This window comes from Perognathus longimembris, chromosome 3, assembly GCF_023159225.1.
Source record: "Perognathus longimembris pacificus isolate PPM17 chromosome 3, ASM2315922v1, whole genome shotgun sequence".
NCBI lineage: Eukaryota > Metazoa > Chordata > Mammalia > Rodentia > Heteromyidae > Perognathus > Perognathus longimembris.
In genome coordinates, this window is record NC_063163.1 from 85,449,657 (window position 1) to 85,468,103 (window position 18,447).

General features: G+C 43.2%; 2 protein-coding genes and 1 long non-coding RNA gene across 6 annotated transcripts in view; 2 read left to right on the forward strand and 1 right to left on the reverse strand.

The window, feature by feature from the left end:
- The window catches only part of Naa25 (N-alpha-acetyltransferase 25, NatB auxiliary subunit), a 52,129-nt gene extending 42,998 nt beyond the window's left edge, over positions 1 to 9,131 (forward strand). For 2 of the 4 annotated variants that reach the window (XM_048342920.1, XM_048342921.1), the window contains 5 exons: positions 5 to 70; positions 2,456 to 2,553; positions 4,574 to 4,684; positions 5,467 to 5,613; positions 6,283 to 9,131. In XM_048342920.1, coding sequence (XP_048198877.1) covers positions 5 to 70; positions 2,456 to 2,553; positions 4,574 to 4,684; positions 5,467 to 5,613; positions 6,283 to 6,405 — 545 coding nt within the window. In that variant the 3' untranslated portion in view covers positions 6,406 to 9,131. Of the gene's footprint in view, positions 1 to 4; positions 71 to 2,455; positions 2,554 to 3,703; positions 4,554 to 4,573; positions 4,685 to 5,466; positions 5,614 to 6,282 lie in introns of those variants that run through there. The other 2 variants (XM_048342922.1, XM_048342923.1) reach the window with 2 other exon arrangements.
- A 794-nt stretch (positions 9,132 to 9,925) lies between these two features.
- Positions 9,926 to 18,401, reverse strand: Erp29 (endoplasmic reticulum protein 29; the record flags this gene model as incomplete). Its single annotated transcript, XM_048340710.1, has 3 exons — positions 9,926 to 10,727; positions 12,842 to 12,980; positions 18,153 to 18,401. Coding segments are annotated over 3 exons (891 nt in total), but the record flags the coding sequence as incomplete, so codon positions are not given.
- On the forward strand, positions 16,163 to 16,721 carry LOC125349120. Its single transcript, XR_007210459.1, has 3 exons — positions 16,163 to 16,288; positions 16,383 to 16,550; positions 16,600 to 16,721. It is a non-coding gene; the product is annotated as an uncharacterized LOC125349120 (long non-coding RNA).
- Positions 18,402 to 18,447: the final 46 nt, after the last annotated feature.

An 18,447-nucleotide genomic window follows, 5' to 3' on the forward strand; every position in this document is an offset into this window, starting at 1 on the left:
CTAGAGGATACAGTGGAGATACAGGAGCGAGTAGAGAATAGTCTTAAGTCTTTACTAGAACAGTTAAAAGGTAAGTAATTCATGTATTCCTGAATTGTGTATAGATCTTAGCAATAGTTTTTTTGTTGTTGCTTTTGTACTGGTACCGGGCTTAATCTCAGCCTTGTGCTCTTTTGCTTTTTGCTCATGGCTGGTGCTCTATTACTTGAGCCTCTCTTCCATCCAGTCTGATAGTTTGCTAGTTAACTAGAAGTGAGAATCTTTGGATTTGTCCTCAGATCTCTACCCTCCTGAGTAATTAGGATTATAGGTATGAGCCTCTAGCGCCTGGCTTTTAACATTTCTTACATTTATAATCATGGCTAAAATTGATGTTTTGGGACAATATTTGGGTACTTAACTTGATTTTTGTTTGGATTTTAATTTCTTTCTTTCTTTCTTTCTTTCTTTTCTTTCTTTTTTTTTTTTTTTGCTCAAGGCTAGCACTCTACCACTTGAGCCACAGCGCCACTTCTGGCCCTTTTTCTATATATGTGGTACTGAGGAACCCTGGGCTTCATGTATACCAGGCAAGCACTTTACCACTAGGCCATATTCCCAGCCCTGGATTTTAATTTCTTTTATCTTTTTTTGACCAGTCCTGGGCCTTGGACTCAGGTGAGCACTGTCCCTGGCTTTTTGCTCAAGGCTAGCACTCTACCACTTGAGCCACAGTGCCACTTCTGGCCATTTTCTATATATGTGGTGCTGGGGAATCGAACCCAGGGCTTCATGTATACGAGGCAAGCATTCTTGCCACTAGGCCATAATCCCAGCCCTGGATTTTAATTTCTTTTTTTTCTCTTTCCTTCTTTCTTTCTTTCTTCCTTTCTTTCTTCCTTCCGCCGTTCCTTCTTTCCTTCCTTCCTTCCTTCGTTCGTTCGTTCCTTCCTTCCTTCCTTTCTTTTTTTTGCCAGTCCTGGGGCTTGGACTCAGGGCCTGAGCATTGTCCCTAGCTTCTTTTTGCTCAATGCTAGCACCCTGCCTCTTGAGCCACAGCGCCACTTCTGGCCATTATCTATATATTTGGTACTGGGGAATCAAACCCAGGGCTTCATGTATACAAGGCAAGGACTCTTGCCACTAGGCCATATTCCCAGCTCCTGGATTTTAATTTCTAAGAATGAAATTGTTTGGAATTCCAGGGCTTTTCTTCTCAGGAACCCAAATCCTCTTTTACTTTATTGCTCAGATGAAGCATGTCTGAAAAATTAAAGGATGGTCAAGAGTACACCAGCAAACAAGGTGTGCTGTGCAGAGAGGTTTCCACAGTGCACTCCTGGTCTTTCAGTCCTTGGTGGCACAAGTTCTTAACATGTCCTCATTCTGTCTTAAATTTCATGTGTCCATGGCATGCCTGAAATGTCTTAGCTAATGTCTAGCTCTAAAATATATAAATTTTAAGGCAATTGTTTATACTTTGAAGACAATAGAACTTTATTTATTTATTTATTTTTTGTAGGTTGTGGGACTTGGACTCAGGGCCTGGGCACTCACTGTCTTTGAGGTCTTATGCTCATGGCTAGTGCTCTACTACTTTGAGCCCTAGCACCACTTCCAGTTTTTGAATAGCTAATTGGAGATGAGTCTCCTTGGGACATTTCTGCTTCCAGCTACTATCCTCATATCTCAGCCTCCTGAGCAGCTAGGATTACAGGCTTGAACCTCAGGCACCTGTTTGGTTGTTTTGCCAATCCTGGGGCTTGAACTAGGCCTGGGCAGAGTCCCTGAGCTTCTTGCTTCTTTTCTTCATGGCTAGCACTCTACCACTTGAGCCACAACACGACTTCCCGCTTTTTCTTTTAATGTGGTGTTCTGAGGAATCAAACCCAGGCCTTTATGTATGCTACGCAAGCACTTTATCACTAAGCCACATTCCCAGCCCTGTTCTTTAAAAAAAATTTTTTCTTGCCAGTCCTGGGGCTTGGACTCAGGGCCTGAGCACTGTCCCTGAGCTTCTTTTTGCTCAAGGCTAGCACTCTACCTCTTGAGCCACAGTGTCTCTTCTGGCTTTTATCTGTTTATGTGGTGCTGAGGAATCGAACCCAGGGCTCCAGGCATGAGGCAAACACTCTACCACTAAGCTACATTCCCAGCCCTGTTCTTTCTTTTTTTTTTTTTAATTTAAAGACAAAATTTCCCAATATAGAGTAGCCAGGCCTTGAATTCACAGCTCTTCTGCCTCAGTCTTCACAATACTGGGAAGCCATGCTTATTCTTTTCTCCTCTAGTGCTGGGAATGGAATTAGGGCCTTGCACATTCCAGGCAAGCACACCACCACTGAGCTACATCCCAAACTGATATGTTTTTTATTTAAAGATTAAGAAAAGCTTTTATAACTATCCTTTTTATACATTGTATTCCTAAAAGTAGCATTGAAAGCCAAGATAAATAAATGTGTTTTACCATTTTCAGATGTCTTCAGTAAATGTAAAGGCAACCTCTTAGAAGTTAAAGATGGCAACTTGAAAACACATCCTACTCTTTTAGAAAATCTCGTCTTCTTCATTGAGGTATGTTTTTGTTCTCTTCATGTTGTGCATGATTCATTTTTCAACAATAAGCAGGTAATAGGTGCTTTATACCCACAGTTTCACTTAATTAACCCTGCTTTGATTCATTGGAAAGCAATTTAAATAATTTTCTACATCAGCTCCATCCACAAATCCTAGTATTCAGGTTAGTAGGTAGATCTTTAAAGTTGCTTTATTCATCTCTCAGGTTCTCCAGAATCACTCTCAATCTAGCTGTTTTCTTTCCATTCTCCTTTTTGACTCTCTTATATGTAGTTTAAGGAAATTCCAGCTTTAAAATTTTTTTTGCTGTTTACTGAGATACTCTGCATTATAAAGGAATCTATGGGCTAGAACAGAAGGCACCTATAGAGGGAAGGCACTCAAGTCATGCCTGCAGCCCCTATCCCTCATCCCTTTTGTGTATTTGTTAAGTCAAGAGTTCTTAGTTTTAAAAAAAAAGTTCCTAGTTGATATTTAATTGTTTACCTTATATTAGTTATACAGGGGGGATTTTATTGTTAAATGTTCACAGATGTGCTTTTGAGAGAAGGTCTCACTATGTTGTCCAGGCTGGCCTCAAATTCATGATCCTTTTTTTTTTTAAAAATTTTTTGGGGGGTCCAGTCCTGGGCCTTGGACTCAGGGCCTGAGCACTGATCCTGGCTTCTTTTTGCTCAAGGCTAGCACTCTGCCACTTGAGCCACAGCGCCACTTCTGGCCATTTTATGTATATGTGGTGCTGGGGAATTGAACCCAGGGGTTCATGTATATGAGGCAAGCACTCTTGCCACTAGGCCATATCCCCAGCCCTCATGATCTTTTTGTTTCATGCTAAACTCTCAAGTGCTAAAACGTCAACCATTCTTGGCAGCAAAACTTTTTTGGCCATGGGGCTTGAACTCTGAGCCTGGGCACTGTCCCTGAGCTCTTCAGTTTAATGCTAACACTACTTCCAGAACTTCATTTTTAAATGAGAAGGATCATACACTTGTAATCCAGTGTCTTTCCATTATACTATTTTTCTTTCACTTCTTTTCTTATCCCCCCCCCTTTAGTCTAATTTCCTGAAGGCAGTATATTCTCTTCTGATGGCTAGCACATGGTGAGTGCCTAAGAGACAGGTGGTAAGCAAATGAATAATAGCTACATATATATGTACATATATACATGATAATGCAAGAGGAAATGCCCGAATGACCAATACAGGAAAGGGTATTTCCAATTCCTCCACAAGTCAAGGTTTGCAGGTGAGATTGCATCTTACCTGGTGGTAAAGTGTTTGCAGAGAGCCATAGTATAGACTCTCAATTCCATGCCTAGGAATTCGGACTCTTCACTGAATGAAAAGATACTTGTAGATCCTCACTTCTACAGGACTGCTAAAGAAAGCCAGAGTGGACTGGAGGATGACTTAAGAGCTGGGCAGCCAGTAGAAAGGATAAAGTGTTAGGTTGTTGCCTCTGGTGACTTAGGTTTTTTGGTTGCTGAAAGAACTTAAAAGGAGTTTTTTGGCTCAACAGTTTCATAAGTTTCAGTACATGGTATTCAGCCTGTGGCTGTGGGCTTCGGTGAGGCAGAGTATCATGGTGGTAGTCACACCTAGAGGAGACTGCTTTCCTAATCCAACAGCCAAGAAGCACTGAGAGAGAGAGGGAGACAGGAAGGGGCAGGGACAAATACACAGACCCTCATAGACCTGTTTCCTCCAGTGGGACCCCACGTCTTAGTTTCCATCCCCTTTCAATAAGGCTATCAAATTATAAATCCATCCATGGATTAATCTACTGGTACAACCACTTCTCAGCACTGCCAGCTAGAATTTTAAGCCTTTAACCCAGGGGTTCTTTTAGGATCAACATGTGATTACAGAAAAGGGAGTAGAAATTGAAGATAGAGATGGAAAACATTTGTAAACTAGTACCAGTTGGAATTTAATCCTTTGCCTTTTAACTTTCTGATAGGTATCTTGAGTATAATCTCTAATTGATGAATCTAACTGCAAATTTTCCTCTTTCAGACTATTTCTATTATCCTTTGGGTGTCTGGTTACTGTGAGAGCGTCCTGCGACCATTCAAACTAAATTTACAAAAAAAGAAAAAGAAGAAAAAAGAAACTAGCATCATCATGGTAATAACAGAAAATTACAAGTCACAATCTGGCTGCAAGCTGCTTTTTCTTTTGACTCTCTTCCTGCATGTTGTACAGGTCTTAAGGATCCTAGGTGCATTCTTTTTTTGTTGGTCGTGGGGCTTGAACCTGGGCCTGGGCATTGCACCTGAGTTCTTCAGCTCAAGGCTAGTGCTCTACCACTTAAGCCACAGCGCCACTTCCAGTTTTCTGGTGGTTAGTTGGAGATAGTCTCACAGACTTTCCTCTCTGGGCTGGCCTCTAATTCATGATTCTTTTGTTTCATGCTTTTGTTTCAGACTTTAAACTGTGATCCTCAGATTTCAGCCTCCTGAGTAGTTAGGATTATAGGCATGAGCCACCAGTGCCCAGCTTAGATGCATTCTTCCTCTCCCTCCGTGTGTGTGTGTGTGTGTGTGTGTGTGTGTGTGTGTGTGTGTCTGGGGTTTGAACTCAGGGCCTTTTGTGTGCCAGACATTCATTGTACCACTTGAGCCATGTCCCTAGCCCTTTTATTTTGTTATTTTTCAAGAAACAACTTTTTGCCAGGGCTGGCCCCTATTCTATTTAGTTCCCCATATACTAGGATGACAGTTGCATATCACACTTCCCACATGCATCCTGCTGCCTGGCTGTGCTGTGTTACTATCCCAGACTGTGTCTATCTCTCTTGTTAATAGCACTGAGTGCTGGTGTGGCATGAAGTTAGTGCACATTGTGTGATATAAACACTGGAAATATTTGATAATCTTTTAGCTCCCCTTTAATCTTTTTAATCCCAGCCGCCTGTCTTCACCAGTTTCCAAGACTTTATTACTGGACTTCAGACTTTAATTTCCAATGTTGTGGATCATATTAAGGGGCTTGAAGCATATCTAATTGCACTTAAGCTTGAAGAACTTATTTTAGAAGATACTTCATTCTCTCGGGTAAGAGATTATAGAAAACTAGCAATATGTTTTCAGTGTATATATTTAAATGTTGCCTTTTCAAAAAGAGAAGTCATTCTTCCCTTTAAAGCTAGTGACTAAAAGGTACTTGGCTGAAGTTTTTTGCGGGGGAGCTAGGGGTAGGGCAGTAGTTACTTTTTTTTTTTGGTGGGTAGTCAGGCTTGAACTCTGGGTTTGCGCGCTGTCCCTGAGCTCTTTGTGCTCAAGGCTAGCATTCTAACACTTTAAGCCACAATGCCACTTCAGGTTTTCTGGTGGCTAATTGCAGATGAGAACTCATGAACTTTCCTGCCTGGCTTGGGCTCTCCCTGAGCCTCTCTGTACTCAAGACTAGTGCTCTACCACTTGAGCCACAGCACCACTTCTAGCTTTTCTGAGTATTTTATTGGGATAGGCATCTCACAGAATTTCCTGCCCTGGCTGGCTTTGAACTGTGATCCTCAGATCTCAGCCTTCTGAGTAGCAGTGATTATAGGCGTGAACCACTAGCATCCAGCTTGAGCTTTGTTTTACTCTTTGGCATAGAAAAATCCTTAAATGGCACTTAAAGTGAGTCAGGTAGTTTTTTATCTCTTATTTGAGAAATCATAACTTGGGAGAATGAATTTTGAGCAAGATTACTTCTTTCTGACTCTCTCTTCCTTGTAGGAAGAAAGGAAAGTTTCAAAGACTGTTCAAGGGAAGGTGAGAAGCAGTTACCTGCACTCACTCCTGGAGACAGGGGAGCTGCTGAAAAAAAGACTTGAGGCCACAAAGAAGCTGAAGATTTAAGAAGGTACAGTCTGCAGGCCTTGATGACAACAGCAGAAAACAATGAAATCATCTTCCCAGCAAAAGCCACACTATTGACCATCTTTTAATCCAGAACTTCCTCATAAAATGCATGAAGGACTTTGATCGTGAATTAATTTTTTGAGGTTTTAAATATGTACAACTGATTAAATTATTGTATATAAAGCAGAAGCAGGAACCCACATGTGGGTTCGACCACTTTTTATACATGTTCATATGCGTGTGGCAGCAACAAAAGAACCACACTCTTCTTCCCTCCCGTCACCAGACACATCTTGGGGAGGCAGTGTCCTGCAAAAGCAGCAGTGGAACTGAGTTGCCCTTCCATCCTGACAGTAGGAATTTTTGTCTGTTCCTTGAGCCATAAGAGGCAGAAGTAGAGGAAGCAAGATTGGGATGGAGTTCTCCCTCCCACAGCTGCAGTCTCACTCAGAGGCTTCTCAGCTCCTCACTCCCGCTGAAGCCATGGCTGGTCCACTAAGGACATCACAGGTTTGCAATTAAAACCTGCCACGAAAGCACCTGCCAGATGACCACAGGTGCTCAAAAGTTTTCGGTCTAGTAATCTTGATAGCCAAGCCCCCCCCCCCCCCCCCCCGCAATTCTAGCTTCTTTGAGTCAAGTTGCAGGAGACAGGAAAGGCTCTGTTAATTTCTAGCTATTTTGAGAAGGCAGTACAGGCCACTTCATAAGCCTCCTGGAGTCATCCATTTAGGAAAAGTGAGAATCACTAGTCTGAAGAAAAGGTGTATATAACTGACATGGCAAGTCAGATACTTAATTCCTTTGGTTTTGTGAGTCGTATACTGCAGGTGGTTCTTAAGTCATATATGTATATGTGTGTATATGTGTATACATATATGTACACACATATGCTTAAAATAAGATAGTTTCTTTTTTAGTCTTTTTAAGTCTGGGATTTGGGAAGGAAGGAATTGTATATTATGGATTTAACCTGGGTTTTAAATTTTAGGCTGACAAAAGAAGTGTTATGTAATGGATTTGATGTTTGCTGTATGTTCTTGAGACATGAGGCTCACGTGGGGATGGTTACTTTACCTGCAAGTTCAGTCCCAAGACTGTGGCTTCAGAGGTTGGCCTGGTAGAAAAGATAAAAATTGCTCTTGAAAATGTTACACAATTTTCGTTTTGACAACTTTTTTGGTGTTTGACTCCCTGCTTGTTTTTGATCCTTGTTACCTAACTATTGAGTTGGTAATTCTGTAATAAGAATCAAGAAGTGAATTTGATGAGGAAATGCAAGCATTGTTGGAGGATCAGTTTTACAGATAAGAACAGTCCTTTCCTGCATGCTGCTCCAGTGAAACGGGATAATTGTAAAATCAACTAAAAGCTAGCTGGGAAAATCTTTACAGAGTTTGCATTTTGTTCTTCATCTCGACTTTCTTAGATTAACAGTTTGATAGGGTGATTAAAAACTGTTTCAACTTCCTGGGAATTTTTAGAAATTACTCTATGGCCTGTTAAAAATAGGACATGTTGGAGAGCCTATATACCATTGAGTAATTGTAAAATACTATTTTTTTATATGAATTAGTAGGCAGTGTCACATATCCATCCTAAAAGGAAGATCTTAAACAAGAAGAATTGAACATTCTGACTGTGACTGCCCTTACATTTCATCACCTATGGCCTATTTCAAGTGGACTGTGTGTGTATGGAGGAAGGGGTTTTATGTATGGCATGTATTCTTGGAATGATGTTTCTTTGAAGATCAAAAAAAAAAAGTACTGGGCATACAAATAGAAATGCTCTTTGAAATCAATGCAGCATGCACCGGGCTGGCGCTGGTACTCAGGGCAGCGCATGACTAGTGGTCATCAACCTTTCTCTTGCCCAGGGATGCCCAGGACTTCTCTGCCAGTGTCCCTGACACAAAATGTTAGACTGGAGTTATGTTCCCTTTGTTACTTGCTGATTTTCAGTTAGATTCAATTCTTAACATTTTGAGATAATTGTAAAAAAAGAATGAAATTATGCAGAAATAGCTACTACCTTTTTATCGAACTGTTCTTCTGGAAACTCATGCACTATAAATTGTGTACAGTTAAATATATACATATATATATATATATTCTTACATGAGTAAAACCCACCATCTCCCAGCAATTGTATGTCATTGCTATTTGAAGAGAATTCCCAAATAACCCATTCTGCTGCTGCTGTTTATGGTTTGTATAGGTTTTTTTGTTTTGTTTTTGTGTGGTAAATTGATATTTAAAAAAAAAAGAAAAGGAAACCACGACTACTGTTTACAGACTGAAAAATGATTGCTTTTTATACTACTGAGATCCTAAGTTAAGACTCTCCATAGGAAACTTTTGGTTTAAATCATTTATCTGATGTGGATAGAAGGTAGAGACATTTTTAGTGTTTTCCACATAATGGAAGATGTACAAATGCCTAGTTGTGTTGCCCATCAATTTTGTATATTTTCATAATTTTAATTGTTCAAAATTGCATTATATTTTGCAATCACTATGTTCAATCGGAATTTGTCTTTCATTTTAACTATTAGTATAAAAGGGGTTTCAATGTATCTATAGGCTTGTTATTGAAACTTCCTAATTGGATATGATTCATTAATAGAGGAAAAAAAGCCTGGACTTCCTTTAGTTCAGAATTGACACATAAGAAATCTACTTCAAACTGGATGGGTTTATTTACATAAACTTAAATTTTAAGTTGGCATTTCTGTCTATTTCATATTTGTTCAGTCTAAATGGCGAAATTTACTTCAGTTTTGTATTGAGTGTTATATCGCCAACAAAATTTATTTTATTTGTGAATTTTCAATTTTATGCTCAGGCCACTTTTTAAATTTAAAATTTGTACCTTTGTGGAACTAGTACCTATGCTGATTACGGGCTGGTGGATGTTTAGATGTGTCTTTCATCTAGTTTTGAATTGTTAGCCTAAGCTACCACAATTTTCTGTGCAACTCCTCCAATTTTGCTTCCAGAGACTGAAATGCCAACCTGGCTTAACTGGCAAAAAGGCAGCAATCTAAGGATTTATTTGCCAACTCCCTGTAATTCGCATGTCTTTGTTGGTATACAATCTGACATTACTTTGGGAGATTCAGTTTGATGGCATTTCCAATGGTCAGTGGTAAAGTAACTTGGTTACAAAGTATTTTTTTTAAACTTTAAAGTTGGACTGAATTATATCATCTAGTTGTCTAAAACTTTTAAAAAGGCTAAACTAAGAAATACTGTACCTATCTCACGAAAAAATGTAATTGTTGCGTTCATTAGTGTTGAGGTTTAAGGACAAGACAGGCAACACATTTTAAGAGCCCACACTTAATCTACAAGAGTGGGAAAGAATCAGTGGAAAATAACAAAGGCTCTCCCTTGTGCTAGACTCTGCTTTGCAGCAGGATTACCAAGAACGTGGAGTAGATACCATCTTAGATTAAAAATAAATCCAAAGAAGCCCAAATACAATGCAAAGAAACCCACGTGGCTCCAGGCTCTTAACCAAACATGGGACTTTTATTGGATCAGAAATTTCTTGTCGTAGATATGGGCAGTACCCTCTTTATAGCACCAGTTCCTTCTGAGGGGCCTTTCATCGCTGCTGGAGTGGAGCCACCAGCTCTCCCCAAACAGCTTGAGAAACACCCCAAGCATGGTTAATGGGCTCAGGGCTCAGATCTCAGTTTAGTACCACCTTTTCCACACCCCCCACCCATCCATCCCACATGGGTCTCAAGGCCAATAGGTAACTCTCCCCTCCCTACCCCCAGCAAACGCTAGGAAACTTGAGTGCCTTTCACAGCTCCTCCTTCTCAGCCCCCTTCTTCTGGAAGGCAGTCAGGATGTTTAAGCTCTTCTGGAGCTCTTCCTTCTTCCCATCACTCATCTTGTTCTTCTCGATCAGCTTGGTGATCCGGGTCATCTCTGATGCTGGGAAATCCTCACCTTGGTCTAGTACCTTCCCCATGATCTTCAGATACTGCTCGGCCCACTTCTTCTCTGTCTCCTTCACACTTGAGAGGTTGTCCTGTCCTTGTTTCAAGAGGGCTTGGCGAGCCTCCGTGCTGGAGGCCCTAATGAACTCTCCTGCCAGGGCATCATACACAGGCAGGCAACCAGGCATACCTAGGTAGATCCCCTGCCCCTTCAGCCAGCGCTGGATGGCTCCAACTTTCACCGCCCCACTATACAGGATTGGGTTTTCAAAGTCCCCATCCCGGAAGAGGTAGAAGACTGGGTAGCTCTCCTTGTCTAGCTTGTATTTCTCACTCAGCTCCAAGTTCAGCTTGTCACCATAATCTGTGAGCAGAAACCAGAGATGAAGTGCAAGGCCATATGAATCTGGGGCAGAACACTGCTCTGGGGGCTGAGTAGGGAGGATCACTTTGCTGTAAAGCAGTTCCAAGTAGGTTCTGAATTCCTATTATACCACGGATAAATATATAGCATTAATCAAGTCATTTAATCTTTATTTACAGTGCCAGAAACTGTTCTAGGTGTGAGGGCCTACATCAGAATGTGAGAAATCCTGGTTCTCGCAGTTTCATGGTTGAGAAACAAGGTAGTGAATAAGTAAAGTGAACTTACTGGTAACAGAATGAAAACAAAACAGTGGGTAAGCAAGCCCACTGCAGGTAGTCAGAGAGCTTGCCTGTGGAAATGGCAGCTGAGGGACCTGGATGTCCCTCAAACTCATGAAGATTTGGGAAGAGTCTCAGAGAGAAAGCACTCTAAAGCATAGCAGCTCTGTGGCAAGACTGAGCTTGGAGGACACATGTTACAAAGGCCAATTGGACTTGTACAAATGGGGGCTTGAACTAGGCCATCAGAGAAGTCCCTGTGTACTTGAGACCTGGTAAGAACTCCAGGCTAAAGAGTCAACCACAGTGCCAGAAGCTGTGATAATTTGTTTCGTACATTTTGGCAATAAGAAATGGCTCAAATCAACTATTACTGGGTAATAATGTTGAATGCTTGCAGTTCAAATGTTAATATGAACAAGTGTTTTCGGGTTTTTGTTTTGTTTTTACAGTATTGAGGATTGAACTAGGACCTTACACATGCGAGGCAAATGTGCTGCTACCCACCGAGCCACACCCCTAGCTCTTTAGATTTTTGAGACAAGGTCTTGCTAAGTTTTCCTAGGATGGCATCAAACTCATGATTCTGCTCCAGCCTCTCACATAGCCCCTGGGATTATAGGTGTGTATTTGGCAGCAAGTTTCATGATTTAAAAGTGGGGGTATGTGGGGGGCATAGTGCCTCTATGAAGTGGTTCCTCTAGAGTCATCACAGAGGGAAACACATAAAACATTTAGCACAGTGACCTGGCACAGTAACCAGAATGAACATTTAGTCATGGTTATTAGTTATTCAAAAAGGACCAAGGGAACTGACTGGAAGTCAAGTCAAAATTGACCAGCTGCTCCGAAGGATCCCAGATATCTCTCCCATTTGATCAAGCTTCAGTAAGTTCCCAGCTTACTAGGGAATGGAAGCCTCCAGGCTTGGGACATCAGAGCCTCCAGGAAAAACAGTACGGGATGAAGGTACTCCACACTAAACTAGAGTTTCAGCTTTTCAAATAGAATGGAGGATCAAACATCTGATTTCTCAAGAAGGATTCAAGTGAAGATTAAAAATTGGATCAACTGAGCGGAGTCCTCGACAGCCTGCTAAATGTTGGTGATTATTATTACAACTATTAAAAGCTGTCACTTTTGGCTGGGCACCAATGGCTCACATCTGTAAGCCTAGCTACTCAGGGGACAGAGAGGTGAAGATCATGGTTCAAAGACAGCTCAGGTAGAAAAGTCTGTGATATTCTTATCTCCAATTAACCACCCAAAAAAGCTGAAAGTGGAACTGTGGCTCAAGTGGTAGAGCACTAGCCTTAAGCAAATCAGCTCAGAGACTGCACCTAGGCCTTAAGTTTCAAGCCCTAGGTTGGCACCAAAAAAAAAAAAAAAAAAAGTCACTGTGGTTCAGAGCTGCCCTTGAGTTAACAGTAAACCAGAGTATTTGAGCTAAAGCCAAATTCCAATAATATAAGCACACCCCAGCCCTGGTTTTGGTATAAATGCTAAAATGAAGACAACTGACTATGCTGCTCACCTAGGAGGCCCCTTGGTCCAGTCCTCTGCAAGGGAAGTTCTCACAGTGACTTGAATGTCAGCCAGGTAGAAGGTGAAGGGGGGAGGGACCTCTCTTCCCTTCAGGAAACTTCAAGGCTAAGCCTTGAGTTCCCAGGGCCCAGAATCTGTTTAGGCTAAGCTTCCATGGTGTCCACAATCCCATTTAGCCCTTGTGAATGGCTCACCTGGGAAGACCCTGGGCACTCTCCCTGGGAGCAGGGAAGCCATTCCTAATTCCTCCCTCTCTGCCCTCCCCAGGCATCCTGTACTCCTCCATACCTGAGATCCCCACCTCTGCCACCAAGAGGTCATCGCTGGAGGCCGAGTTTTCAGCCAGGCGCTTGAACTCATCCTGCTTCTCACCGTAGGGGTACTGTGTGTCGAACTTCACCAAGACGAACTTGCTTTTGGGAATGACCTGAGGGCGCATAGAGCTGAGCAAGTGGGGTGTTCCAGGGACCTGGGGGCTATTTCTCTTTCCCAAGGGGCCCCTGTTTCAGAAACAAGCCCACCAAAGAGACAAGCTCTCAAAACCTACTATTTATTCATTCACCCACTATAAGTCACTTAATTTTGTGGCTGCCAAGTGCTGGACACCTCATTAAGTGTGTGTCCACACTAACTGATTTTTGTACAACCCCCATCTAGAATAGAGTTGTAGGGAAGCAAAACGAGGGCCATCACCCTCTTAAAGTCCCTTTCGGAAAGTTCCAGAAGATCTTAGCATGCACTCCATTGTCTCATCACGCCTGTTGTCACCCCACTGAACCAGAAATCTGACAGAAACAAACCATCTAAAAAAGGAGTCGGTACTGTAGAGGACACTGGCTAGAGAGAATGAGTTTGAACTAGGTGAGTTTAGGCAGATAAAAAAAATTGTTGAAAGCGCTGGGAATATGACCTAGTGGTAGAGTGCTTTGCTTACTTCACGTACATGAAGCCCTGGGTTCGATTCCCCAGCATTACGTATATAGAAAAAGCCAGAAGTGGTGCTGTGGCTCAAGTGGTAGAGTGCTAGCCTTGAGCAAAAAGAAGCCAGGGACAGTGCTCAGGCCCTGAGTCCCAAACCCCAGGACTGGCAAAAAAAAAAAAAAAAATAATAATAATAATAAAGTTGGTGAAAGGCTCTGGCTTGGGTCCATGCGTTCTCCCTGGACCAGAATTCCCAAAACTAGACTGTCAGGGTCCTAAACTGTCAAGGCCAGGATTTTAGTTTCTATTGCTGTAAAATTTGCCTACAATAAGCTGATTTAGTATACTGACAATGTTAGGTGTCCAGCACTGCTATCTACCTGTAGAACATTGTCTTCATCCCCCCCAAACCCCTGTAGCCCTCAAACAGGTACCTGCCCCCCAGTCCTATCCTCCCTGCCCCCATTGTCTCTACAGAATTGCTTATTCTGACAGAATCATACAATAGACAGACTTTTATATCTGGCTTGCCTTGGCATAATGCTTAGAATATTTTTTATGTTGTAACATGCCTCGGCAATTCATACTTGTGTGTGTGTGTGGGGAGTGTTCTGGCATTTGAACTCAGGACCTCATTCTTTTTAGGCTGAAGCTCTACCACTTGAGCTACACCTCCAGCCACACATTCTGATGATTATTTGGGGTTAGGGAGTATAGTGAACTTTTCTGCCTAGGATGGCCTTGAACTGCCATCTTTCAGATCTCAGTTTCCTGAGTAGCTAGGATTACATGTATTCAGTCATTAGTGCCTGGCTAGAATTTCATACCTTTCCACAGACAAATAAACCATGTGTCAGTTGACAAATACATGTGGTTGTTTCTACTTCAGGGCTACTGTAGATGGTGCTGCCCTAAATATTTCCAGACATGTTTTTGCTTGAACACTCAAACCAATTCTCATAGATAGACTAGGAAGGGATCTTGCAGGGGGTCTTATTGAGTCTACCTTTAACTTAGTGAAGGCCCAAAAGACCTCTTGGTCTTGTTTATCCCAATGCACAAATTTTACCTAACAAGCTGCCTTTAGTCAGGAATACTGCTTTTCCCTCCTCCCATGACTTTCATTTTTCTATTCTAGTGATCACCATTGTCAGGTTTTCAACAAAGGCAATCACTCTCCCTAATTATGTCACATTGACATAATGTGAGGTAAAGCCAAAGAACCTAATTAATGTTTTTGTTGGTACCTGCTTGTGTACTGATGTCCACCTGGCTTCAGGTTTAAGTAACATTGCCTAGAGACCTGAGGTGGAGAAGCCTTCAGAAAAGGCCATCTGTAAGTGGCCACTGACACCCAATAGCCTGAGTGTTAGGGGCTGAAAAGCAGGTAGTCTTAAATTGTAAACCAGATCACATCCCCGTGGCTCAAGTGGCCTCGTTTCAGTGTAGCACGCTGTACCTGTCCCGGCTCAGGGCCTTTCCACTTGCTAGGCTGATTAGAATTCTCTGTATATACCAGCTCTTTCTCACTCAGGGCTCAGTTCAAACATCCCCCTCTAATGGAGAGGAGTCTGCCAATCATCTACTATGACACCATTCCTTTCATAGGCTCTCATCTGATGTGTCTGCATTTATCACTCTGGAATGTCTACCAGCTTGTTTTCTATCCTCTCCACTAGAACAGACATTGGGGAGAATAGAGCCTGTGTACAGCCTGTGTCCCCAGGCCCCCATCATGTCTGAAAATGTATGATGAATGACAGAACTCTGGTAATCTTTGGAAGCAGGTGCTACAGTCTAGGTAGGAGTGGGATGAAAATGCTTTTTAAAAAAAAACCATAGTGGGCTCTCTATACAAAGATCTGTCTACACTTGAGCTGGGGATATAGTTCAGAGGTTTGTGGTTACCCAGCATAGATGAGGCCCTGGGATGGACCCCCAGCATTGCAAAATAAGGGAGAGGGAGTATACTTATAGGACAATATTAATAATCTTACAGTGGTCTGGTACAAATAGAATTGAAAACTCTGGTTTACTTTCACCACTCTTAGCTAACAGGGTAAAGCAGAGTGGTTTTGAATAGCAAATACTTGCATGAAGAACGTTCTATTTTATATCTGTATGTAACTTCTTTAGAAATCACTGTTCTCTCATCCTTGAAGAAACTGTGGTACTCACCTACACTCAGGCAGCTTCCTTCTTCAAAGCAGAGACTATTTTTGTATTCATTTTTTCATTTATTTATCTAGAGAGGTCTCACTATGGATGCCTACCTACTCAGGAGGCTGAGATCTGAGGACTGTGGTTTGAAGCCAGCCCAGGTAGAAAAGTCCCGGTGAGACTCTTACCTTCAGTTAACCACTCAAAAACCAGAAGTAGAGTTGTGATTCCAAGTGGTAGAGCACCAGCCTTGAACAAAAGAGCTCAGGGACAGCCCTGAGTTCAAGCCCCACAAAAGAAAAAAGTTGCAAAGGGACCATCATGGACCAGACACCATTCCAAGAGAGTACAACAGTGGATAAAATAGACAAGGTCTTATCTAAAGGAGCTGACATTCTACTGTTTGTAAAGGGTAACTAACAACAACAACAACAAGAAGAAAAGCATTAGAAATTACTAAAAGGTCAAGAATGGAACAAGGCTGCTGGACAAAACTGTAGGAACCTCTCCTAGTGTTTAATAGTGCTTGAGTGCCATTTTGCAAAGAGACTGGAGAAAACACTCATTCACTTCACAAATTGTTGACAGGCATGTAATATTCTAGTTTCAGAGACATATTATAAAATTAGGAAGGAAAAAATTTTCAGTTAAAAAGTACTTTACTGAGAAACAAAACAATGCCTAGCACTTTGTCCTAGAGGTGGGCAAAACTAAGAAACAGCTTTGAGAAGGTAACATTTAACCTAAGCCTCAAAGAGAAGTGACTGGCTTTTCAGTAATCGGGAGTGGGGGAGTTCCAGTCACAAGGATCAGCTGGTGCAATGGCAGTAAGAAGCTAGAAGGAAGGTTTGTATGGCTGGAGCAGACAGGATATGAGGCAGATCATGTAAAACTTGCTACTCTGCAAAGCTTCAAGGTGGAAGCAGAGAGATCAGTTCAAACTTGCTACTCTGCAAAGCTTCAAGGTGGAAGCAGAGAGATCAGTTCAGTGAAAACACTAGTCTGACAGCCTAGATTGGAGTGACAGCACACAAATGATCAGGAAATACTGTTAGCCTCGGTGGTACAATGTCTCTTTCTGTCACACTTGTCGACTGTGATATATCTGTCATACCTACACTTGGAAATTACTGAAATTTTCCCTTGAACAAGCTACAAGTGCCCCTTTCAGACACAGAAGATTTTGACCGCCAGAAAGACACATTTAGAGCTCTATTTCTTGGTTTCACTTCCCCCCTAAGGGGTACAAAATAAAAAACCAACCATCTCAACAAGTAGCTTGCCTAGTTAGAAGTTAAAAAGCTGCTAGTGGCTGTAGACAGAAGAGAAGGTTTTTTGTTTGTTTGTTTTGTTTTGTTTGAACATTCAGGCTTCAACATTTCCACTCTCTTGTTTACTCAGACTGGAATCCCACAACTTATGAAAGGGAAATGGGAATGCAGTTTTCTCAAACCCAGGATGTTCCCTTAAGAAGTGTGGATAAATTAGAGCTTTTTTTTTTGGTCGGTGGTGGGGCTTGAACTCGGTCTGGGCACTGTCCCTGTACTTATTTGCTCAAAGCTAGCGCTCTACCACTGAGCCACAGCTCCACTTCCAGCCTTTTCTGAATAGTTTATTGGAGATAAGTGTCTCACAGACTTTGCTGCCCCGCATGGCTTGGAGCCCTGATCCTCAGATCTCAGCCTCCTAAGTAGTTAAGATGACAGGCATGAGCCACTGGCCCTCGGCTTGGAGCTTATTTTTATTTTGGTGGTGCTGCGAACTGAACTCAGGACCCTGCACTCTGTAGGCAGATATTCTACCACTTGAGCCACAAACCCAGCCAACGGTGCTTATTCTTAATGGGTGCACTTTTCAGGGAGATGGGTGCTACTGGAACATGACTTATTGCAAAGCAGGCTGCAGTCCCCTCTCAGATGAAGTGCGAGGGGGCCTGGGAATATGGCCTAGTGGTAAAATGCTCGCCAAGCCTGCGTCACGCCCTGGGTTCAATTCCTCAGCACCACATAAACAACAACAAAAAAAGCCAAAAGTGTCGCCGTGGCTCAAGTGGTAGAGTGCTAGCTTTGAGCAAAAAGAAGCCAGGGACAGTGCTCAGGCCCTGAGTTCAAGCCCCAGGGCTGGCAAAATAAAAGAGGGACCCGGAAATGCACGGCAAGATGCCCAGTTCTCTCGTCTTCCCCCACACACCCCTGAGCCCGGTCCTGGGGACCTCGCTCCGCCCTCTCGTCTTCCACTTGGGACTCGAGGATTGGACCGCGCCCGGCACTGTCCCCTCCCCACAGGCCCGGCTTCCACCGCCGCAACTCTTCCGCACAAGAGGAACTGTCGCTGCCCTAGAAACCCCCCAGGGCCCCGGACTGCACGGGGCCTACCGGATGGCGGGAAGCCCCGAGTGGTCTCTACACGATCGCCCCCTCCCAGCCCTCGGTGGCCAACGTCCCCCACTCCCCCACGGGCTCGCGATCCCACGGGTAGCCCGGCTGTACGTGCGCGCCACGCCCCCGGCCCCCATTACCTTATAGAAAGTGATTGTGTCCAGAGGAAGGGCACCTTTGGTGTGCAGGCCGTGGCCGCCCTGCAGAGCAGAGAGGAGAAGGAGGAGGCCCAAGAGGAGGGGATGCAGTGGCGAGGGAAGGGCGGCGCGAGTCATGGCGGCAGCCGTACGCCGGATTCCTGGAGCCGGTGGTGGGGAAACCTGTAGCGAAGACTCAGAGCCGGCGACCGCGTGACTGGAAGGGCGGGGCCGCGCGTGCGCACTGGGTAAACTCCCGGCCGGTCTAGGGAGAGAGGGCGGGGCCGCCTGACAGGGC